General features: G+C 48.0%; 1 protein-coding gene across 1 annotated transcript; it reads left to right on the forward strand.

The window, feature by feature from the left end:
- The first annotated feature begins 591 nt into the window (after positions 1-591).
- Positions 592-12,282, forward strand: POLR3GL (RNA polymerase III subunit GL). The gene is made up of 8 exons (XM_081893127.1): positions 592-694; positions 2,193-2,383; positions 2,922-3,051; positions 5,359-5,427; positions 6,458-6,514; positions 8,705-8,778; positions 9,725-9,838; positions 10,583-12,282. The coding sequence occupies exons 2-8, from the start codon at positions 2,258-2,260 to the stop codon at positions 10,667-10,669; spliced, it is 657 nt and encodes a 218-aa protein (XP_081749253.1). The 5' UTR covers positions 592-694; positions 2,193-2,257; the 3' UTR covers positions 10,670-12,282.
- Positions 12,283-25,234: the final 12,952 nt, after the last annotated feature.

Below are 25,234 nucleotides of genomic sequence, written 5' to 3' on the forward strand. Positions count from 1 at the left end.
TCAGCCGATAAATTAACTGCTTGCTGTTGACAGGTCTACTCGGGAGTAAATCCCAATCGCTGGTTTCAAGGTAAATGCACGATGCAAGGCTTCAGTTCGGTTGACTATTTCTGGGGGGGGGGGGGGAGAGAAAATTGGTGCGCCCCGATCCCCTGCGCGTTTACTCGGAAGTAAGCGCCCCTGTGCTCAGTGGAGCACCCTAAGTTACATAGGCACGGGTTGCGGCCGGCACCTTTTTGAAGGACTTGTTCTGCGTAAGCCTGCAACCCTAGATCCGCTTACCTGGGAGTAAGCCCCCTATGTCTCTTACTCCTGAGTAAGGTTACAGAAGGTAGCTTCTTCACTTACTTCCAGCCAAAACATGCTGCGTGATTTGATTGCATCTATACAGGGAGACCAGCCTCCACCCACTCCCCGATTGCAGGGGGTTAGACTAAATGACCATTTGGGTTCCTTCCGATTCTAAAAAAAAAATGATTCCAAGGGAACAAAAACCAGCTTGACACCCTCCCCATTCACAAGTTCATAAGCCACGCCTCTTCCTCCTCCCTACCCTCCTCCCTATTGGCCGCGCGCCGAGGAGCTCCGCCCCTTTCGAACGTTGCGTATCCGGCTTCGAAGGACCCGGCAGCAGCTCTAGCCGCTGCCTCCCCCCACCCCGCCCCCACGTGGGCCTTGCAAAGGGGAAACTGAGGTAAAGGCGGGGAGGGGGGAGGTCTTGGATTGATGGACTAGCTGGTCCGGTCCATTCTTCAATGAGAGGCCTGGGAAGGAGCCCCGCCCATCTCTTGGTGGAGGAGAGGGACTAATGGGATAATAAGGGAGAAAAGGGGAGCCCCCCCAGGGTGCTGCTTCGCACCGAGTCAGACCACCCCCGGCCCTTCTAGCTCAATATTGTCCACACTGACTGGCAGTTGTAGCTCTCCGGGATCTCAGACACTTCCTGCCCTCCCACCAAGGAATCGAACTTGGGAAGTTCTGCATGCAAAGCAGCTTCGCCGCCGCTGAGCTACGGCTCATTTTTCCTTTTGCAGTTGCAGCTACGGCTTGCTTCTGAAGGACAGCCTGCCATCCCGAAGGGCAAGTCGCCCAGCGTGGCGTGGGTGACATTGTGTGCGTGTGTCCCACGGTGGGCTGGCTCGATCCAAATGCCACAGGTCCAGAGTGTAAACATCTAATGTGGAACTGGTTCGATTTTCGGATGCATCTTAAAGTCAGCTTAAATAGGGAAAGCTCCCTGCAAGGGAGCAAGTAGCAAGGAAGCCAAGCAAACCCCTTTGCCCCATCTGCTAGCTTTCCACTTGCAGGGTTTGCTTGTTTCCCAGAGATCCAACACAAGTTGAAAGGTGGCACAGCAGAGAGAGATCTCCCACCTTTGTTGGTATGGTCAGCTTTAACCACCTCAGGTTGAGAGGCCAGAGAAGCAAAATTGAGGACTCCTGCACCCTTAAAGGTAAAGGGACCCCTGGCCATTAGGTCCAGTCGTGACCGACTCTGGGGTTGTGGTGCTCATCTCACTTTATTGGCCGAGGGAGCCAGCATACAGCTTCTGGGTCATGTGTCCAGCATGACTAAGCCGCCTCTGGTGAACCAGAGCAGCGCACGGAAACGCCGTTTACCTTCCCACCGGAGCGGTACCTATTTATCTACTTGCACTTTGACGTGCTTTCGAACTGCTAGGTTGGCAGGAGCAGGGACCGAGCAATGGGAGCTCACCCCGTTGTGGGGATTCGAACCGCCGAACTTCTGATCAACAAGTCCTAGGCTCTGTGGTTTAACCCACAGCGCCACCCGCATCCCCCTGCACCCTTACACAAGTATTAAAGGTGCAAGTCACCTTTGCCCCATGACTCTGCTCCCTCCTTCGGCTGTGTGTATCTGGCCACATGCTGTCGTGCTACGTTACACGGCAATGCTGTAACCACAACTGAGCTTCATAACTGCCGTGCAGGCCAAACATCTGTCTAATCCAGCATAAATTAAATTCTCATATATCTCATAATAATGAGATAAATTTAGGACCATTTCTGCAACAAGTGCTCATTTTCCAAAAATTACGGTATGTCCTGTGCTTTCCCCCTCCTCTGGGGCCTACTCCCTGGTATTTTATCTGTGTTTAACTGAGACTCGGTCTGGCAAAAAAGCAAGATGTAAAAAGTAATTTATATCTCTCACCTTATATTGTGTGACAGATTTTGCCTGCTGACAATACCTCTCCTAAAACCATCAGTACCTTTTTCTACCCAGAGGACCAATCATGGCTGGAAGAGGCGGCAGAGGGAGGGGCCGCGGCGGTCACATGACCTTCAACGTTGAAGCTGTGGGCATCGGAAAAGGGGAGGCTCTGCCCCCACCCACCCTCCAACCATCCCCACTGTTTCCTGTGAGTCTGGATTGCTTTTTCTTAATTTCTCTCCCCCCCTTTATTATATTTATTTACATTCCATATCAAACGTGTATTACCAAAGCAATGTTGATTTAAAACATACGGTATATAAAATAGGCTATATAAAACAATGAATGCTCTAAAGGAAACTGTAGTATTGAATATTATAGTAGATCAAATATTATGTTAAATAGAATATTTATAATCCTACCAGTAGAATATATTGTGCTTTAAATAAACGTAACCTGAATCCTGAAATACTGTTCATAGGGTAGCTGCGTGGTGTTATTTCTATTTATACTGTAATCCATATTACATTTTTTCTTAATTTGATCTTGCCAGGGGGTGGGGTGGGCAGGGTTGTCTAGAAAAATCAGACATATTAATTTATCCAGTAAAATTTTCCATATTTATTTATTGCATTTATAAGGAGCTCAAGGTGGCGTACCTGGTCCTCTCCCCTTCCCATTTCATCTCCGCAACAACCCTGTGAGGCAGGTTACCTTATCATGTCTCTTTGCCTCTCCCTGTACAGCCCTTAGAATATAAACCTGTTCCACTGCAAACAGGAGAGGAGGTTGAATACATGTTGGCCCTGAAACAAGAACTGAGGGGTGCTATGAAGAACCTGCCGTACTTCATCAAGCCTTCTGCACCAAAGAAAGGTAAAAAAACAACAACACAACAACCGTAAAAACCCACCAGCGAAGAAGAATGCAGAATTCCTCCTCTGCTAGGAGGACAGTAAAACAGCTGACCCACCTCTTAAATATCAACGGGCAAAAATAGTTTGCCATCTTTTAATCGCTACCCTACCCTGACCTGTTTCAGAGTCACAGAACGTTCACCGATAGGAATTTTGGGTTTGTTTTTTTGAAGGAGGGGGAAGGAAGTCATAAGAACATAAATAGAGCATGCTGGATCAGGCCAATACCCCATCTAGTCCAGCATCCCAGTGGCCAACCAGATGCTCTAATGGGAAACCCAAACACAAGAGCCCTCTCCCTTCCAGTGGTTTCCACCAGCTGGCATTGGTCCTGGAGGCAGAACATCGTCATCATGGCTAATAGTCATTGGTAGCCTTCTCCTCCGTGAATTTGCCTAATCCTTCTATTAAGGCCACCCAAGTTGTTGGTCTATTCCCAGAGCGGTTTTCACAATCAATGCCTCTTTCCCAGGGAATTCTGGGTATCCCATCTCTTGTCGCCCTTAACAAACTACAGTTCCCATGATTCTTTGGGGGAAAGTCATGGCTGCTTCAAGTGGTACCATCGTGCTTTGAATGTAAGGTGCTGATGTGACCTATGTCATCTGGCCGCATCATTCCCAGACCTTGCTGTGAGGACTGGGCAGTGACAGGCAAACAGGAGCAGATTCACTCCCATTTTTCAATCCCTCCTTTCAGTGTGGTGTTAAGAGCGGTAGTCTCCTAATCTGGGGAACCGGGTTCGCGTCTCCACTCTTCCACATGCAGCTGAGGGGGATCTTGGGCCAGTCACACTTCTCTGAAGTCTCTCAGCCTCACTCACCTCACAGAGTGTTTGTTGTGGGGGAGGAAGGGAAAGGAGAATGTTAGCCGCTTTGAGACTCCTGTGGGTAGTGATAAAGCGGGATATCAAATCCAAACTCTTCTTCTTCCTCTTCTTCTTCTTCTCCTCCTCCTCCACCTCCCTGTTGTTTAGCTGTATCCCCTCTCGGTCTCCTCTTTTCCAGGCTGAGCATACCCTGATCCCTCGACTATTCCTCATAAGGCTTGGTCTCCAGACCTTTCGTCACCTTCATCACCCTCCTCTGCACATGTTACTATAGGCAGGTGCATCCCGGAGATATTGCAAAATCCCCCCAAGTCGAGTTTCTCTGGGTTGTAAAATCCTTTTCATCTGTGGTGTCATATACACCTTGTTAACCTGAGGCCGCTTGGTGTCATCAGTGTGTGCAAACCCAGTGACTCTAAACCCCAAATCTCTCTAAATTTCAGGATTCCTAGATCCCTATCGAGTGGCTGGTTTTCACTGGCCTAAAGCCAGCTTCAGGTTATGTTGACAAGAGGTCATTGGCCAAGCTGATATTAAATACAGACCTCTGTTCAGCGGAGCACAGCAGAGATCTTCTACTGTGATCCACCAGCCTGGGTGACCTTCCTGGTCGGAGGAGCAAAAGCCCAGAGGAGAGGATCATAAGATGCGATGGGCAGCTTTCAGGAACTGTTCATTCATTCTTCGACAAACTTATTTTTTAATTCCAGGTTCTGGTTTTACTCGTAGAATCAAGGCTCTTTGAGCTCCACAGTGACCACTTGAGGAATTGGATACTGGGCACACACAAAATGAGGATCAAGAACTTTCTTCTTCTTCTTTTGAAAGCACACTTCTGGGGTCTCTAAACAGCCCTGAGAATATGTGGGTAGCACCTGGTGGGAAATGTCAGTGGCTAGATTGGGAACAGTGTTTTCTGGAAACTGCGCAAGCATTGCTGCTGTTCTTCCCAGGAGTGTTTGGTTGACCACAGTGAGAGCAGGAGGCTGGACTAGATGGGCCATTGGCCTGATCCAGTGGGCTCTTTTATGTTCTTTTGTTGTTCTGAGGATGCTGGAGACCATTAGAAGAGGCTTCCTCAACCTTGGCCCTCCAGATGTTTTGAGACTACAGTTCCCATCATCCCTGACCACTGGTCCTGCTAGCTAGGGATCATGGGAGTTGTAGGCCAAAAACATCTGGAGGGCCAAGGTTGAGGAAGCCTTCATTAGAACAAAACCTGTCTCGAGTCATAAGAGCAGAGAGGTAAGGGGAGGAATAAGGTAGGGCCTGTTGCATATGGGGGCAGGTAGGAGGCAGTTTTGGTGTGTAAAGAGGGCCGGCCCATGAAGAGAACCACAAGTTAGCCACACCTTGTTTAGTCAAGTCCCTACATCTGTGTGTGGGTTGGTAGAATGGCTTGTTTCTTGAAACCTGTCTGCATCCTGCATTTTCCAGATGTGGAACGCTATTCCGACAAGTATCAGATGTCCACTCCTGTTGACAATGCCATTGAGTGGAGTCCTGGTAAGTCGGGGAATATTTTATTTAGTTGTATTCATTGGGATATTTGCACATCCCACACCAGCCTCAAGGGCTCCTTTTCCCCCTTGCCTTAAATATATTGGAATATATTTATATATCGTTTTGCATTACAAAAAAACCCCCAAAACCCTCCAAGTACAAATTGGTGAAAACATACCATGAAACAGTAAAAGTGACATAGAACCATGAAACAGATGAGACATAAGTTGCTTGCAGGGTGGAACTGTTGAAATTAATCAACCTAAGTTAGTTATTATTTTCAGTGGGCCTACTCTGATGGTACTGAATGTATGCAGGCGTCTGGAAATATAGGTGTGAGAACCAATGTGGTGTAGTGATTAAGAGCGGTAGACTCGTAGTCTGGTGAACCGGGTTTGCGTCTCCGCTCCTCCGCATGCAGCTGCTGGGTGACCTTGGGCCAGTCACACTTCTCTGAAGTCTCTCAGCCCCACTCACCTCACAGAGTGTTTGTTGTGGGGGAGGAAGGGAAAGAAGATTGTTAGCCGCTTTGAGACTCCTTCGGGTAGAGATAAAGTGGGATATCAAATCCAAACTCTTCTTCCTTCTTCTGCCTGAAAGAGATGAGTAATAATCATTTGTGAGGTCGTTTGGAGGGTACAGTTGCATTCCATATGCATCATCACATTGCAGCCCTTACAACAAACCTGTGAGTTAGGCTGATGTTATTACCCCCATATTAACAGTGGGCACTGAAGGGCCAAGGTAGGATCCTGTCTCCCCACCCCACATTATTCCCCCAGCCCACCTTGCCAGCAGGGATGAATGAGACCTGTGTAAGGTATACACAGATAGAGTTCCCTGCTTAAAGCACAAGGCAAAATTCCTACTTGGGTTGTTGTTTTTTGGGGGGGATTTTTTTGGGGGGAAATAAATGGTGTTATTAGGAATTTCAAATGGTTTTGAAGTACAGAAGTGATGGATTTTATAAGAAAATCCAGCCTTCCACGTGTGCCCAAGTAGTTAAATTTTGCTTGGCTATTTATATTTGCAGATTGGAAACAGCTACCCCAAGAATTAAAGATCCGGGTGCGGAAGATTAAAAAGCAGAGTAAGTACTTCTCAGCGTTCAAGCTAAAGTCAGAACAGCAGCAACAGAAACCCCCCTTTCCTGACTTTTACGCTTACCCAGCCCAGAATTGCCCAGGTGCAGAGCAGGGATTTGATCCTTCATCTCTGCGACTCAAATGGCAGCACTCTGCTCACCCAGCTCTTAAGTATCTGCATCCAGTGGGCCCCCACCACTGGTTTAAGAAGCAATGTACACACACTATCAGCCACAATCCATATTATCCTGCTGAGAAAAGCTGCCTTCCCCATAAGCGTTATTTATTTCTTGCATTTATATATTCCTTTTTTTAAAGGAATTTTCAATTTTACACATTTCATTAGTTTTACTATCAATTTAACATTTCAAAATTTGACTTCATTCCCCCTCTTTCTGTGGTTCCTTAAATTTATTTTTAAATATTTTTTGCATATCCAAATTCATTTAATTTGCTCATTTTTATTATCTACTTTAAATATATACTCTTATGAAATTGCAGGTTATTACAATAATCCTGTCAGTGTTCTTATCTGTTTATAATTTATCTGTAAATAAATAAATCAAGATAAGAATTTGTTATCTTGATTTCTTATTTTTGCGGTAAGTTTTGCCATTTCTGTATATTCCATAAGTTTTTGTATCCATTCTTCCTTTGCTGGGCAAGTAGCATTCTTGCTGCTGTAGTTGCATACATAAATAAATTTCTATAGAGTTTAGGTAGTTCTGCCCCTATAGTTCCCAAAAGAAAAGCTTCTGGTTTTTTTATAAAAACAAATGTTATTTTAAACATCCTTTTCAATTAATTGTATATCATTTCCCATTTATATATTCCACCTTTTTCTCCAAGTAGCTCAAGGTGGCCTACATAGTTCTCACTCCCCCCCCCCCCAAATTTAATCCTCACAACAACCCTGTGAAGTAGGTTAGGTTGAGAGCGAGTGACTGACCTCAAGTCACTCTAACCACTGCACCACGCAGCCTCTGTGAAGACAGCCATGCCCCCTCTCCACCCGCGGGTGTGCGGACAGACAGGACTTGGCAACTTGGAAACGCACACCCAGCTGTGTACAGTATGCAAATGTGATTTGAAACAGAGGGGGTGGAAACAGCCCCACCCCGTTTTAAGCCGATAATGTGTGCACAGCTTAAAGCTCTGCCCACTGTACCATGCTGCCTCTGCCAGTTTACAAGGGTTCTTTCCTGAATTGCCCAAGTCCCCATTTACGCAGCTTACTGTTCAGTTTTATGGGGAATTTAGTGACAGATTTCCGCTCAGAATTCCCACACCCTTTCCCGGTTTAATCCTCAGCCAGGGAGATGAGTTCAGACAGGCAGAGTTTGTCATCCTTCCGAAGAGAGCTGAGGCCTCTGTAAATCCAAGGTGGGAAAGAGTCTTGTAACTGGCAAGTTGGCCTGAGAGAACCTTCTGCCCTTGATGCCCAAACCTGGTGCAGAAATGATCACATTAAGAGGATGTCCTTGGCTGGTGGGTCTTCAAAATGGAGGGTGAGGGAGAAGATGGTGGTCTCTTGGGTACGATGGGCCTAACCGTACTAGGATTTTATAAATTGCCACTTTTCAAAGTTTTCTGCCCCGCCACATTAATGTCCCAAAGAACCCCTGTGTGTTGCAAAGGATTCTGGGACATGCCATGGCTTTCTGTTAAGCAGATGAACCCAGAACTCTCATTTTTGCCCCTTGTGAGCTGAGAGGCCACATTCGCACCACATATTTTAAGCACTATGATACCACTTTAGATAGTTGTGGGTTCCCCCTGAGAATTCTGGGAGCTGTAGTTTCTTTAAGGGTGCTGAGGAGGCCACAAATTCCCCACAGAGCTACGACGCCCAGATTTCCCTGAGAAGAGGGGTTGATTGTTAAACCGCTCTGGGAATTGTAGCTTTGGGAGGGGAACAGCGAAAATGTTGAGATCTTTCCCATGGTTGATTGTGGGAGCCTTGAATTATGCCTGGGGGAAAAAGGGCAGCTTTCAGGAAATGTTGGTGTGCTGATATAAATGTATGCAAGGGCTGTAGGGCATCTTTTGTGTGCAGAAGGTCATGGGTTCAATCCTCAGTGGCGGATGGGAATGTCCCAGGTGGACTAATGGTCTGGCTTTGGTATAGAAGCAGCTTCCAGCATTTATCCTGCTGTCCTCTCTCTGCTGTAACTTGATGGTCTCTTTTTGTACAGGAGCCACCGTCCTTACCCCCAGGCGCAAAACTCAGTTGCCAGTAGACAAAGAAGAAGCCATCAAGAAGCTGGAGGTAAGAACATAAGATGAGCCTGCAGGATGAGGCCTATGGTCCATCTGGTCCAGTATCCTGTTCTCACAGGGGCCAACCAAATGCCTCTGGGAAGCCAAGACAAGAGCATTTTTGCCCTCCCCTGTAGTTTAAAGCAACTGGCTTTCAGAAACATTAAGGCCAGGGTGAAGAGGTGTGTCTTCCACATTCTCCAAAAGCTGTACAGTGAAGGTGCCAGACGGACCTCCGCAGAGAGGGAGTTCCGCAGTTTAGGGGCCACCACAAAGAAGACCTCTTGGGTCGTAACCACCATCCCTGAGCCTCTGAGAGCAGAGGAGCTACCAAGAGGGCTGGTCTGTAGGGAAGAAGGCAGTCTTTCTGATATCTGGGGCCTGCATTGTTCAGGGCTTTAAAGACTACTGTGAGCACCTTGGATTAGGCCCAGAAATGAACTGGCAACCAGTGTAGCTGTTTTAGAACAGGGGGTAAATCAGAATTGTAGAGTGGGGAGGTCCTCCAGGGGTCATCTAGTCCAACCCCGTGCAATGCAGGAATCACAGCTGAAGAATCCCTGACAGGTGACCATCCAACCTCTTGTTTATAAATCACCAATGAAGGAGAGCCCAACACTTTCCTAGGTCATCTGTTCAACCGTCAAACAGCTCTAACTGTCAGGATTATATGTGAGATCTAAACGGAACCCCAGCTGCTAATCTGACTGCTGTATTTTGGACCAAATGAAGTTTCATCTTGAATCAATCAGAGACAGTGAGATCCATCACAAGTCGGAAGTGAGTTGTATATAATAGGATGGAGAACAGGAGGCCGAATGAAGACTCCTCCCCCCTTCACCCAGTTCATGTGATGGTTCCTTTGGGTCTCAGATCATGTTGTCAGCGCTAGGAGTCTTCCCTTGAAATTGTGATATAATAAGCTTGTGTCTTAATACTTTTCAATTGTTTCCTAGACTTTGGAAAAGAAAGAGGAGGAGGTGACGTCTGAAGAGGAAGAGGAGAAAGAAGAGGGAGAAGAAGGGAAGGAAGAGGAGGAGGAGGAATACGACGAGGAAGAATTTGAGGAGGTATGGAGGACAAAAATCAGAAACACAGACCCGTCTTTGGCAAGAGGTGCAACCTGCCGTTTCTCTTGAGTTGATGGGTTCAGGCAGCCTTCCCTGCACAGCCCCCGCTTGCTAACGCCACCACTAGACTTCTTTCCTTAGCTAAAAAAGTGTGTGCAGTGCCATCCCAGAAAGGTTTCTCTGCTCCCTAAAATTTGGAGAGGCATCCAACTGGGATCCATTTGGCAGGAGGGTTTTGGATATCTGCACTTTTTAAAGCTGAGAAATCAGCGTTGACCAGCAAATTCAAGGCACGAGATATTTACATTTTGTTTCCTTAAAAAAAAGAAAAAAGGATTGTGCTTCTCGTCCTTAAGGATAAGCTAGAAAGTGTGTGGGCCACATCTGATGAAACCTCGGAAAGCCAGGATGTCCAGAACATCTGGAGGAGCACCAGGTTCATAGAATCAGAGAACTGTAGAGTTGGAAGGGGTCCCCAAGGGACATCTAGTCCAACCCACTGCAATGCAGGAATCACAGCTAAAAATTCCTGGCAGGTGGCCATCCAACCTGTTTAAGAATCTCCAATGAAGGGGAGTCCACCACCTTCCGAGGTGGTCCATTCCACGGACAAACAGCTCTTACCCTCAGAAAGGTTTTCCTAATGTTGAGTGGGAATCCCCTTGTTATTTGAACCTGTTGGTTTTAGCGAAAGCTTGTTCTAAACTCTCATCTCCACTGCCCCCATTTATTCTTCTTCAACAGGAGACAGATTACATCATGTCCTACTTCGACAACGGTGAAGATTTCGGGGGCGACAGCGACGACAACATAGATGAAGCCATATACTGAACGGGGCGGCCCACCCGGTTTGCAAACAGGGAGGTGTGTCTCACAAGCGCCCCAAACATCTCTCCCCCACTGAGGAGCCTTTTCTGCTGCCCCTTTGGGGTCTTTGAATGCACAAGCTGTGTCTCGCTTAGGATGGGCTCCTGCTTGGTTCCTGTGGGGCCCCTTCACAAGCGGAACCTGCCGGAACTTCTGCTCATTCGGCCTCTAGGTGGCATCGCTGACCCATTCTTCCCTGGGTGCTCTCTGTGTGTGTCTGTGTGGGCACCTGTTGACAAAACCAGCACAGGAACATTGGATCTTTGGCTTCCTCCATTTTCTTCTGGAAAATGTGGGTCCCCTTGGGTTTAGTAGGAGAACGTGTGAACTCCTGACACACCTGGCTTTCTTTCCTGAGCCTAGGAAGGAAATGGAATCCTTCCAGAAGACACCGAAAGGGACTTTTATCTGCGGTGTTAATTCACAGCAAAAACCATTCCTCTCGTTTGATCTTCCCTTTTGTAATGAGGCCTTGCGTTTGTTTTTCCTCTTGTGCGGAAGGCAGTGCCAAACGGATGCCAAAGATACAGATTTTTTTTCTTTGAGAAGTATTTTAACGAGACGGTTTTAAATTCCACTTTTCTACTTTTGACTTTGTGAAGCCCTGTTGAAGATGAAGGGGACAGATAGGAGGCAAAGGAAATAGCCAGCCTCTTCGAAGAGTTGCCAAGAATCTCCCACAATCCTCTGGAGCCTGTAACTGGTGAAGGGACACAGTCCCTGTTTCGTGGAATGCCAATGCATAGAAATTCCCATTTTGAGATGTACAAAACCCAATTTTTAACTTGTATTTTAATCAGCAACGAGGTTTCGGTGCTGTACTTTTGGCTGAAAGCTGCCAGCTGCATCCACAACTTTCCCACCTCAGGCATAACTGTTGAAGGTGGTGGGGTTATCCCCCCCCCCCGTGATATTTAACCCTTATAAGGATTTTTGCAAGCACCTGGGCTAAATACTCGCCCCACCTTCCTGGAGCCATTTATCAGCTGCTAAAGAAGAAGGACTTTTTAAGTTTTCAAGGGTGTCATCCCGTCTTTAAAATGCAATATGGACAAAGGTATCCCCCCTCTTCCTTTTACAAAAAACAAAGCCTCCAAATTGAAACAAGCTGGCCAACCACTGCAAGCAGGCCATGCACATTTCTGGGACAGACTGCCCTGTCACTCAGCCTCAAAGATGCTCTGTCTTCTGCTTCCTCCTAATAATTCTCCTGGGAACAGTGTTTGTGACCAATGGGAATCCTGACACACTGACAAGCAGAGCATCCCACCTGTTCCCTTTAGAAATCCTTCAGCTGGTTCAGAAGGTCCTTTCTTTGAACCAGCTACCTGAATTGCAGCAGTATTCACGAACAATCCCTAAAAGTCTCAGTGAAGCAAATGAGTGGATAAAGGGAAGACTTTGAGGTTAGGGACTTTCCTCTAAAGTAGGATTGCTGCAAGACGGAGCCCTTCCCTTTATTTTTCTCTGTTGGCAAGTTTTTAAAACACCGCTCCTTTTTACAGTGTGTGTGTGTATAATATATGTGTCTGCATATAAATTATTTTATTGCAATAAAAGTTTCCACATTTCCCCCCGTGGCTCATTCAGTTTCCTGAGGCTTCCCACTCACAACAAAGCCGAAAGGTTTGCCCATGTTTAGGCTGCATTCGCACAGCAGTGTATCCTGTATCCCCAATACTTTCCTTAATACTTCATTTCTGCATTATGTTTGAGTTTTCACACGACATAAAAGCTACTTTCAGAAACGTAGTGCCTGTTTAGTGCTTGTTTCCGTGTTGTTTACAAATGGATTTTTCCTGGAAGCAAAAAAATAACGAACAAAAAAATTGAGCACCAAATTTAAGCTATAGTCTGTTATATTTCCAGAACTGGCTTTTTTACTCTGTGTGAAAGCTCGGATATAATGTTAGGAAAACATCAAGGAAATTGAACACATAAATTCATAGAAGAGAGGGCTATGGATGGCTACTAGCCACAATGGCTATGCTCTGCCCCCACAACTTGAGGCAGTGATGCTTCTGAATACCAGTGGCTGCGAACTACAGGAGGGGAGATTTGCTCCTGGGCTCAGGTCCTGCTTGTGGGTTTCCCATGGGCACCTGGTTGGCCACTGTGAGAACAGGTTAAAAAAAAAAGGTAACTCTGGGGTTGCAGCGTTCATCTTGCTTTCAGGCCGAGGGAGCCGGCGTTTGTCCACAGACAGCTTTCCACTTCATGTGACCAGCATGACTAAACCGCCGCAGCAGTACCTATTTATCTACTTGCCCTGGCGTGCTTTCGAACTGCTAGGTTGGAAGGAGCTGGGACAGCAACGGGAGCTCACCTTGTCACGGGGATTCGAACTGCCAACCTTCTGATTGGCAAGCCCAAGAGGCTCAGTGGTTTAGAGCCAGTGGGGTGTAGTGGTTAAGAGCAGTGGACTCGTAATCTGGGGAACTGGATTCGCTTCCCTGCTCCTCCACATGCAGCTGCTGGGTGACCTTAGGCCAGTCACACTTCTCTGAAGTCTCTCAGCCTCACTCACCTCACAGAGTGTTTGTTGTGGGGGAGGAAGGGAAAGGAGAATGTTAGCAGCTTTGAGACTCCTGTGGGTAGTGATAAAGCGGGATATCAAATCCAAAACTCTTTAGACCACAGCGCCAGCTGCGTCCTTGTGAGACCAGGATGTTGGACTAGATGCAGTCATTGTCCTGATCCAGCAGGCTTGTCATAGGTTCTTAGGTTCATAATGTAGCCTTCGCTGCTCCAAATGAAACAGCCAGAAGCAAAACATTGGTAAATGGTTTCTGGGAAGAACAGATGAAAGGGCAAGTTTAGCTGGGGGGAAACCATCACACATAAGACCAGGGGAGCTGCCGGGACTTTTAGGGCTGACTAGTTGCAACCTAAAAATGGCTCCTTTTGATTTTTGTAAGTTCGAAAGAGAAAGTAGTATCTATTATTATTAATAATTAATTAATTAATTAATTAATTAATTAAATTTCTATACCGTTCTTCCAAGGATCACAGGGCGGTTTCCAATTTAAAAACATCAAAATTGTAACAAACAGAAGCAATACACCCCTGGAATATAGTGGAAGGAACAGGCAGTGGGTTGTGCAAAAGAGGTGAGGAAGAAGAACAGGAAGAATGCGGCGAAAGGGCTGTGCACTCTGATTCCATAGAAATCCAGAACAGCAAAATCCAGAAGATCTTCCAATCCCCTGCTCCATTAAACCATCCCCCAAATTTCTAGTGAAGGTGTGTTTGAAAGAGCACAGGTCAGTGAAAGGGCAATGGGTGATGAAAGAATGGTTGCTGGCCGTGCTCAGAGCGGGGGAGTTTCAGTCCTACTCAGACCTTTGGCTGCCTGACTCAAAGCAACTACAGTTGTACCTCAGAAGTCGAGCGGAATCTATTCTGGAAGTCCGGTCAACTTCCAAAGCATTCGGAAGCCAAGCTCCTGCAGCCAATCGGAAGCCACATTGGACGTTTGGGTTCCAAAGAACATTCGCAAACAGGATCACTCACTTCCAGCTTTGCGGCATTCAGGAGCCAAAACGTTCAACTCACAAGGTGTTCGGCTTCCAAGGTACGACTGTATTTGAAGCTTGGTGAATTCTTCAGAAAAAATAAAAAATTACGGAGCATGGGTTGCAAAAAAGTATGAGAAATTGAGCAGTGTCCCTCAGTTTGATTATTGCAGACTGCAGGACAGCAATACCTCAAAGACCGCCTCTTCCCATATGAACCTACCTGAATACTGAGATCATCCTTTGAGGCCCATCTTTCTGTGCCTCCTCCATGAGATGTCCAGAGGGTATCAACATGAGAACAAGCCCTTTCTGCAATGGCTCCCCATTTTTGGAATGCTCTCCCCAGGGAGGTTTGGCTGGTGCCTTCATTATACACCTTTAGGCGCCAGGCGAAAACATTCCTCTTTAACCAGCCCTTTCGCTGATTGACATCTAATGCTCTTTTAAATGTGTTGTGGAAACGGGGGATAATAATAATAATAATAATAATAATAATAATAATAATAATAATAATAATAATTTATTGCATTTATATCCTAACTTTCCCCTCCAAGGAGCTCATTTAACCCCCACAACAACCCTGTGAGGTAGGTTGGGCAGAGGAGACAGTGACCGGCCCAAGGTCAACCAGTGAGCTTCATGGCAGAGTCAGGATCTGAACCCTGGTCTCCCAGGTCCTTAGTCCAGCACTCTAACCACTACACCACACTGCCGAATTCTTGCTTTTTTTTTTCCTCTGCAGAAAAAAAGTAGAATTGCAGAATACGGGATGCGAAAAATGTGAGAAATTGTGCAGAGTCCCTTGGTTGCCAAATCCGGCCCCAGCCCCACCACTCAATGCAAAATTTGGATTGCTTGGTGTAAAAGATGCCCCATGTTGTCTTTTGTGTGTTTTAAAGTGAAATTCACAAGCTTGAAAGTGACGAGAAGCGTTTGGAGAAGTTGGGGACTGATCCAGGAATGACTGTCAACTTTGATCCAGCAGGGCTCTTCATGTGCCCTGGACTTTATTCCGGCAGCTGAGAATGAGCCAGAGGCATGACGGACGAGAGGACAGAGTGATGGGGAAGGTCTAGCGTGAAAAGAAGGACAGTTTGTAACTCTGTACAGTCAACAAGCTGCCATCCTTGGCATCTGGGCTCTGCTTCTGACAAAGGCCTCCAGACAACGCCAGCCCTACTTGGCTGACCCCTCTGCTGACGCACTTCGAGGATTTCATGTTCCTGCGCTCTAGGAGAGGTGGCCGGGGTAGATTTCTGACTGCACGCACTTAGGGGGCTGCTTCTTCCTGCTTCCCACTTTGTGTGTCAATAGCAAAGCAATACGCACCACCGTCAGCCTGAGTGAAAGGGCCGAACTTACACTGAAGCCAAACCGTTGCTCAGTGTGTTTCCTGCACTGACTGGCAGCATCTCTCCAGGGTTTCAACATTCCTACCTGGAGATGCAAAGCTGAACTGCTGCTATACAACCCTTCCCCCCAATTTGTGTGTGCACCACAGTTCTGAAGGGACCCAGAATGTGGCATTGGGGTAGAAACAAAATTTTAAAAAAATCCTTCCAGTAGCACCTTAGAGACCAACTAAGTTAGTTATTGGCATGAGCTTTCGTGTGCGTGCACACTTCTTCAGATACAATGGTTAGAGCGTGAGCCTAGGAAGGAAAGAAACCCACGTCTAAACCCCTATTCACTGAGTGACCTTTCATGTGCATGCACACAAAAGCTCATACCAATAACTTAGTTGGTCTCTAAGGTGCTACTGGGACGCGGGTGGCGCTGTGGGTTAAACCACAGAGCCTAGGACTTGCCGATCAGAAGGTTGGCGGTTCGAATCCCTGCGACAGGGTGAGCTCCCGTTGCTTGGTCCCTGCTCCTGCCAACCTAGCCGTTCGAAAGCACGTCAAAGTGCAAGTAGATAAATAGGTACTGCTCCGGTGGGAAGGTAAATGGCGTTTCCGTGCGCTGCTCTGGTTCGCCAGAAGCGGCTTAGTCATGCTGCCCACATGACCTGGAAGCTGTACGCCAGCTCCCTCGGCCAATAAAGCGAGATGAGCGCCGCAACCCCAGAGTCTGTCACGACTGGACCTAATGGTCAGGGATAGCTTTACCTTTACCTTTAAGGTGCTACTGGAAGGAATTTTTTTTATTTTGTTTCGACTACGGCAGACCAAGACGGCTACCTACCTGTAACTAGAGCACTGGGGCAGGAAATTCTCGTGACAATCTTCCATGTTTGATAGAAATCCAAGCTCCTAGCCCTTATGGTGGGCAACACCTGCTGAAATCTCCAGAGTTGGAGAGATGGTTGAATGAAAATGTTCCGAAGTTGAGGCATCTGCGCCTCACGCTGCTGTTGCCTCTCCATATTTAGCAGCAAAGGAAAATAAATAAATAAATTGTGCATTTGTTCCTCAGAACAACCCTGTGAGGTGGGCCAGGCTGAGTGTGTGTGTGTGTGTGTGTGTGTGTGTGTGTGTGAGAGAGAGAGAGAGAGAGAGAGAGAGAGAGAGAGAGAGAGAGAGAGAGGCTCATCCAAGGTCACTCAGTGAATAGGGATTTAGACCTGGGTTTCTTTCATTCCTAGGCTCACGCTCTAACCAATTTACCACACTGTGTTTAGTTTTCCCTCCCCCTGCCTCCCCAATGCTGCTGTTTTGTATTTCATGGAAACTGGAAAGGACATATTGCTGTTGGGGGCTCTGGGTGTCAGGCTGTGGCCAGATTCCTCTTTGGGGACATCACACGGCAGAAGGGATGTGAGCAGGATCGAGGTTGTTGTGTCGCAATAAACTTGGTACATGAAATCATGGAACTGTAGAGTTGGAAGGGACCCCAAGAGTCATCTAGTCCAACCCCCTGCAATGCAGGAATCTTTTGCGCAACGTGGTGCTTGAATCCACATCCCTGAGATTAAGTGTCTCCTGCTCTGCCAACCTATTATAATTTATGGTGGGAATGTAAGTTGGTGCAAGATTTTGATGATTAAATTTTGACAGAAATAGGACTCAAGGAACTATTGTTTACTGTCCAAAATTAAGGTTGCCGAATATTTTTTGATGGCACCAGTGTAGATGCATTGTCAAAAGAACTGGTTGTATATCTGACTGTGGCAGCTCAAATAGTAGTTGTGACTCAATGGAAAACAGCCCAGCATCTTACACTGAATACTTGGTACCTCCAGAATATAGCTACAATGGAGAAAATTATGCAAAATTTGAGATTTCGACCAGAACCTCCAGGCACTTTTGGTACGATTTGTCGTTCCTTTATTACATATGCAATGGAACCATCCTTTTCAAGGCAACTCTCATCACAAGTCTGGCAAATCTACAACTACAGTTGGAAATCAGATAATGCTGATATTTTTTGCTTGGACTTTTGTTATTTTAACCCATGTGCAACTGCACTCATTCTATTTGTCTATGTTATACTTTTGCTTTTCCTCTCTTAATTTTCATCTGTTGTTTTAACGGTCCTCTCTGGTTTATATACATTATAAAAGGAGGAGGGGAAAAAGAACCTTTACCAAAAAAGTGAGAAAAACTTTCCTGCTGTAGGTCAGAGTCCTCCTTGGGGACATCGTAAGGCAGGGGGTTTGAGGGAAGGTCAAGGTGGGTGTGTCGAGGGCTAGGGAGCGACGTCACTGTTTCCAGTGGAATGGAATTTTCCTTTGGTGGCAGCTGAAGAAGAGCAAACACTTTCCAAGAATACCTGGAGGCCGGGCATTCCTGTCCACAGACCACTTACGCAGGGAGAGACAAGTTTACGCTGATGGTCAAATGCAAGCAGGACTTGATTTGGACAGAAGCTGCTACTTAATTCCTGTGCCAAGACTTGGCCGTGCCTCAAGGATGCAGTGACGACACAGAGTACCTCTGGGCATGCAAAGATTGCTTTTGCTGCGTATCGCATCCCATCGCCATTTTATTTCTGTAGCATGCAGAGTCATGTGTAAACTTGACCCTCAGCCTCCAAACCTTTCTCTCTATCTGAATTTCAGACCCACGACAAAGAGTTTCAGGGACAAGCTTCATATATAGACCAGATTCAGGTCCAAAGTACAGTGGTACCTCAGGTTAAGAACTTAATTCGTTCTGGAGCTGCATTCTTAACCTGAAACTGTTCTTAGCCTGAGGTACCACTTTAGCTAATGGGGGCCTCCTGCTGCCGCCACACCGCAGCTGCGCGATTTTTGTTCTCATCCTGAAGCAAAGTTCCTAACCCGAGGTACTATTTCTGGATTAGCGGAGTCTGTAACCTGAAGCGTCTGTAACCTGAGGTACCATTGTAACGTACACACCATGAATTGTTTCTAAAATCAGGAGTGTGGGAACTCAGCCTTGCAGGCTGGGAACAATAAAGCAGCACTGAAGAGCATTGCTGAACCAGCAAATTGCGGAATAGATGCAAATCCACCACGCCAAATAATGCAATAGCTTAGTTGACTACGGCAGAAATATGCTTTCATTTGGTGCAGTTTGACGGATGGGGAGCAGGGTTTTGCATGGAATCTGTTTTTTCTTTGCCACCATCACTTTCGCCTGCCACTCTGGTTGACAAATCAGAGAAGGGTTTGGATGAAACGCACCTGCTGCACAAAGGCTGGTTACGGATCCCATCCCCACCCACTACCGCGTGATTCCCTCGCCCTTGTTTTCCTCTTCAGCCAGGCCTACGTGCAGAAAGTCCTGGCCAGCCCTGGGACACACCCCTGATAGGAACGAGGGGAGGGATCGAGAGCAGGAACACGATCCCAAGGCCCTTATCTGCACCCCACACAAGGCCTGGCAGAGGCTCCAACTTGATCACAGATGTGCTTATCTCCCCACACCCAGCAGTTTAAAGTGCTGCGAAGGATTCCCTTCACAGCTCTGCGTCTCCTGTCTCCCCCAAACTGAGCTGAGCCTATTTTTCACAAGCAGTCCAGAGTTAAGCTTTGCAGACGATACTTAATCTGACACAAAACTGGTTTTCTTGTCCCCATTGTAACCACCGCCCCCCCCTTTAAAGTATTTAAATCGAAACATAGAATTGTTGTGATGGAAGTTACCCCAAAGGTCACCTGAATTGCTACTAAATAATCCCTCAGAGATGACCATCCCAACCTATGCTTAGAAACCCCCAGTAAAGGAGAGCCCACCATTTTCTGAGGCGGTCTGTTCCCCTGTCAAACAGCTCTTACCTTCAGAAAGTTCTTCCTAAGGTCTAGTTGGAATCTCCTTTTTTATCCTTTGAATCCATCCATTTGGGTCTGATACGGAAGGAGCAGGGGGGGGGGTACCCATCCTCCCGCAGCGCTCCCTGAACGGGCCCGAGGCGATGACCTCTACAGTGACCAGCCTGGCCTCGAACCTTCAGCCCCCACACCGTTGCACAAGCACCACACTATACCCCTGCCTTGCCTTGTAAATAAAAGGCTCTCTCTCTCTCTCTCTCTCTCTTGTCTTCACGCGGGCGAAATAAGCCCCATCTTTCTATACCTTTTCTCCTTCCTATTTCCAACGTGAATCGACCGTATTACATTGTATCCCCATTCACAAAAACGAGCTGCGCCTCAGCCAATCACAGCCGTGCATTCATCCTGCAGGAGCTGGCTCAGGGAGCTCTTGCACGCCTCATTGAACCTACTGACAAGCTGCTGACAGCCCCCCGCTGCGAGAACAATGGAACCGAAACCTGGGGCCTCGTAAAACTGTCAAAATCTGGTTACAATGTATCCATTTGTTTCCGCCTTTGATACACTTGACCGGCAAAGGACTAGAACTTCAGAAAATGATATAAAATCGACCGAAGCTCCGATTTTCTCCATTCCGCTGTCATTTTGCTTAGTTCCCTTCAGACTCCATGATGCTGTCTCCACTTCCATAATCCCCAGAGCGACAGGTCACGTACACAGGAAGATCTTAATCCTGCCAGATCGCTCTGCCAAACCCTTCCTCCGGGCAAATGCCAGGTGGCAGACGATGCATATCTGGGCCATTGTTCTATCATCACCTATACTCAGGAAACGTTTATCTATGTATATTCTTCACTCTGCATATTCCCCCCTCCCTTCCTGAAATGTTAATGTATGTAACTCCACCTCTCCGTGATATATTCATGACGCAACTTGCAAAACCCAACCCTCTCTTAATGCATTCATGACGTTTTACCGTGTTGTATTCTGGGACTTGGAGGGAACTTTTAAAAGTTTATGTCGCCCCATTCTCGGGGTTCAATAGCATTTTGAACCTGTTGCGCAATAAACTTGGATCTCCGCTTATTGCTCCTGTCTCCGGCTGAGCTCATTTTCCTCCGCTAGGACCCGCGGACTCCGTCCGACGAGCCGGGTGGCAAGGGCAACCCCGCACCCGGATTTTCCCGTAACATTTTTGGCGCCCGAACAGGGACGGCGGTTCTCCCGTGTTGCTGACCGGGGGCCCCGAAATCTTCAGCCGGCACCGGGCCATTTGCCTGGGAAGATCCCAAGGACCCCCGGCCATCTTCCGGGCGGTAATCGAACGTCCCTAGGGTTCAGCCGGGGAGCAAAGGGAATCCGGCCGGCTTGATCAACGATCCCGGGATCAGCGGTGAAGACGCGTGAGTATAGTTGAGAAAATCCAGTGCATTGGTGGGAAAAGGGGGTGGAAATCTCCTGGCAACCGAATTCTCTGCCCTCCTCTCTATTGATCCTTCTCACCTTTCTCTTGGTCCGTTGCGAGAGAGATCGTGGACCATTGCTCGACCCAAGAGGGGGTCCTGAGCTCTATCTCTTTCTCTATAACTCTCTGGCCAGCCGCACCAATTGAGAGCCCGAGAAGTAAGACGGGGAGACCCGTCTTGAAAGATAGACGACTCCCCGCAACGGGTATCTCAGTTGAAAGCAAGGGGTTGGAGCTCTTTTTCCGATCTTCCCGAGCGTCCTTTCATAGGGGGCAGGAAGTGGTCTTGCTTTCTATCCTAATCCCAGCCGCACCGGTCGGAGCCACTTATTGTGAGCCCGCTTCCGAAAGCAAGGGGGATTTTCGACCCAGAACCCTATCCGGGGATCACCCGATCTGGCACCGCACGGCGCGGGCGTCCAGTAGGGCCCCCCTTTTCCTGAGAAGTCTGACGATAGGTAGGAGGTTGCCAGGAGGGGTAGCCCAGGGAGGACTGGGCGGGATCAGGCAGAGTGGAAGAAGGACCCCAGGATATTGAGAAAAGGAAAATAGGAAGGAATATACCGGATAGCTAGAGCTCTTTAAAAAACCCTACCAAAGTTGCCAAGCGACTTGAAACCCTCTTTACTATAGATTTCTGCCCACTATAATTCCCTGTGTTAGGTCCACCGATCTCGTAGATATACAAATCCTTACCAACTTCTCCCTCTCTTCCTTTCCACTTAGACGCGCGTGAAACATAAAATGGGTACCCAGGCTTCCAAACGCGAGCGGGCTCACTCTGGGAGGAAGGCTTCTAGAAAGCCATCTCAGTCCCGGAAGGACCCTGACTCTCCTCTACAATTTGTCATCACGTATTGGAAGTCGATTCCTGGCCACAAATTATTATCGCAACAAAAATTAGAGGACCTCTGCTCCGAAATTTGGCCCGCCAGCACCGCCTCCGCCAAGCCTGAACTACGCTGGCCGGCGGGGGGTTCGTTTAATGAAGAACGCTTGAATCACCTAAAGAAATATTTGATGGAGGAAAAACCCCGGCAGTTGGAATACCTGGCCACCTTTGAGACCGTAAAGGGATTCCTCCAAACTCCGAAAGGAGCAGCATCTTACCAACTGCCTATATTGAATCCCGGACGGCAGCCCATGCCCCCCCCTTATGAAGGGCACTCCGTGGACGATGATGTACAGCAGGCCTTGATCCCCTTCTACTACAGGGGACAGCAGCCGCCTAGAAGTAATTCGAGTAGTAGTTCAAGCAGTGATGAAGGAACGGGGGATGAGGGGGCTCAAACAAGTGAGAATAAAAGAGTCACAAGGCTACAAGCAAGAAAGGATCAAAGGGACCCCGGACAGGCAAAAACTAAAGTAAACCCCCCAGCGCTTCGTTCCACAACTGAGGACTCCGTCCAAACTAAAAGAAATCCCCCCTCATCAGAAGCCAGAAGGAACCCTCTCCCCTCAGAGTTTTGGGAACTCGCACCCGAACTCCCAGATCATGGTGCGGGAGCTCCAGGAACTTCTGAGCTAGTAAGCTCAGCCGTAGGCTCTACCGCAGTCCAGATGCCCTTGAGAGCCTTGCCAATCCCACCTCTCCAACCCGATGGACCCCCGCGGATGGTCTATACGCATCAACCCTTCTATACCGCTGATCTCGTCACTTGGTCAAACCAGATGCCCTCCCTGAGGGACGACCCCGATAAATGCCATCGCCAGATCAGCGCCATCTTTTCCACCCACAAACCCACCTGGCCAGATGTTCATGTCCTTCTCAACGCTCTCTTTAATGAGGCAGAGAAAGCAGATATTCTAACAAAAGCCGCAGAAGCGCTAGAATCACCTGATTACCAGAGGGGACGACCACAAGGGTTGGAGGCTCTCACAGCACAATGCCTCCGAGTAGAACCTGCATGGGATTATAACACTACGAATGGGATCTGGTATCTAAACTTGTTTAAAAAGGCCATCTTGGACGGCGTGAAGGCCGCCGGGCAACGCACCGTTAATTGGACCAAGGTCCAGACGGTAATGCAGGGGCCAAACGAACACCCATCTGATTACTATACCAGATTGGTGTCTGCCATCAAGACATGGGGGGGGATAGATCCCGAAAACCCACAGCACGAAGTGATCGTTAAAGGTTTCTTCAAGGATCAAGCCTGCCCAGACATAAGAAAAGCCCTAAACCTCCAGATTGGATATGATGGAAAGAGCATAAGTGAAATCTTATCCATCGCGAAATCCATCTATAATTCTCGAGATGAACGGAAGAAAAAGGAAACAAAACCGGAGGTCGACCAAATTTTAGCCTTAAGTATGGAGTCTACCTATGGCCCCCACCGGGGTAGAGGTCTCAACCGAGGAAGGGGGACCCGGGGTGGAGGACCCCCGAATCCGTATAGGCAATGGGGACCAGGCAACGGAGGGTGTTTCTATTGCCAAGAGGAGGGACATATAAGGAGATTCTGCCCCTACCTCAACACACCATCCTACGGGGGGCCCAACTCAAAGCCATTTCCCACCCGAACGAACTATTCCTCGACCTTCTCCCCGCAATCCAACCTGGCCCAAGGACACTTTAATCACCAACCAGAGATACCTCCGAACCCGACGCCCCAAGCTCAGCGACCCCAACCGGGCCCGCGAACTCAAATGCCTGCCATGAACGCACCTACTCACCCTTGGGCAAACGCCACCGCCCCCCCCTTGCACCCTCCAAACCAACCGCCACCCGAAGACAAGGACACCTATTGACAACTAGAAGGGGATCCCAATCCAAGTCCAACCCAACTCATCTGCCCCATGATAGCATTGTCACCCGAGGACCCGGTATGCACCATCGAAATCGATGGCCACCCCTATCAATGCCTCCTAGACACAGGGGCCACCTACTCCACCCTAACCGATAGCCACCTCGAGCCAGGGACAACGACCAAGAAAGTAATGGGACTAGATGGGATACCCCGCACGTGTCCACTCTCACAGCCAACTAAAGTCACCCTTGGACCTCTGGTAGCAGAGCATACCTTCCTTTTAACTAGTAGCCCTGTTAATCTCCTCGGAAGAGACCTCCTTTGCAAGCTCAACGCCACTATAAAGTGTTCCGCAGACGGCATCTACCTATACATGCCCGAGGACTCTATCACTGCGTTCCAAGGCATTGTACAAGAAGCGAAATCGGACCGACAGTTCCCTGAGCTCCCTCTGGAGCTCGAGAACGAATTACCCCCCTCTTTATGGGGCACTGAGTCAACTTCTGTCGGGCTCCTAATATCGGCCACCCCCGTAAAGATTATTTACAGAACCGATCTGCCCTTCCCGTGTACCAAGCAATACCCCCTCCCTAAAGAAGCCATCGAAGGACTGACACCCATGATTGAGGACTTTCTAGAGAAAGGGATCTTAGTTCCATGTGCTTCGCCTTGCAATACCCCCGTGCTCCCGGTAAAGAAGCCTTCAAAAGACGGAGCCCCAGTCCGCTACCGCTTTGTCCAGGACCTAAGATTAGTAAACCAGTTCGTAATACCCCGACACCCAGTAGTCGGCAACCCTAATTCACTCCTAAACGCAATTCCGGCAGAAACAACTTGGTACTCCGCCGCGGACTTATGCTCCGCCTTCTTCAGTATACCCCTGGACCCAGCAAGCCAATTTCTTTTTGCGTTCACTTGGGGACCCAGCCAACTAACCTGGACGAGGCTGCCCCAAGGTTACGTAGAGTCACCCGCCATTTTCTCCGCGGTACTACATCAGGATCTGGAAGACATCTGTCTACCGGCTAGCTCCACCTTACTTCTCTACGTAGACGACCTCTTATTATGCTCCACTAGTGAAGAGGCATGCAAACTTGACACTAAACACCTCTTATCTGAGTTAGCAAGGAAGGGACATAAAGTGTCCCCAAAGAAACTCCAATATTGTAAACAAGAAGTAAAATACCTCGGGCACATCTTAGGAGTGGGTACCCGAAGCCTCGCTACCGACAGGATTGAAATGGTCACTAAAATCCCACTCCCGAAAACAAAGCGGCAATTGCGCGGCTTCCTTGGAATGGCTGGCTTTTGCCGAGCATGGATCGCGGGCTACAGCGAAATAACGAAACCTTTAACAGCTATGACCCGCCAAGACCACCATGACTGTGCTACCATAGTCCGCCAAGCCGAAAAACCCCGGGAAGATTTAGACTACCTTCCCCTTGAAAATCCGGACTTAATAATGTATACGGATGGCAGTTCAAAAGTTATTGACGGGGTAAGGAAGACTGGGTATGCAGTGGTCTCTGACTTCGAGGTGTTAGAATCAAATCCCATTAATCCACAATATAGTGCCCAAGCCGCCGAGTTAATTGCGCTCATACGCGCCTGCGAGATTGG

This window comes from Podarcis melisellensis (assembly GCF_964234715.1).
Source record: "Podarcis melisellensis genome assembly, chromosome: 16".
In the NCBI taxonomy this organism is placed as follows: Eukaryota; Metazoa; Chordata; class Lepidosauria; order Squamata; family Lacertidae; genus Podarcis; species Podarcis melisellensis.

Bases quoted from the DNA above. Each gene is read 5' to 3' on its own strand.
- POLR3GL (XM_081893127.1), top strand. From the start codon at position 2,258: ATGGCTGGAAGAGGCGGCAGAGGGAGGGGCCGCGGCGGTCACATGACC. The intron at 5,428-6,457 runs GTAAGTCGGGGA...TTATATTTGCAG, and splicing joins TGCCATTGAGTGGAGTCCTG to ATTGGAAACAGCTACCCCAA. The intron at 9,839-10,582 runs GTATGGAGGACA...CTTCTTCAACAG, and splicing joins ACGAGGAAGAATTTGAGGAG to GAGACAGATTACATCATGTC.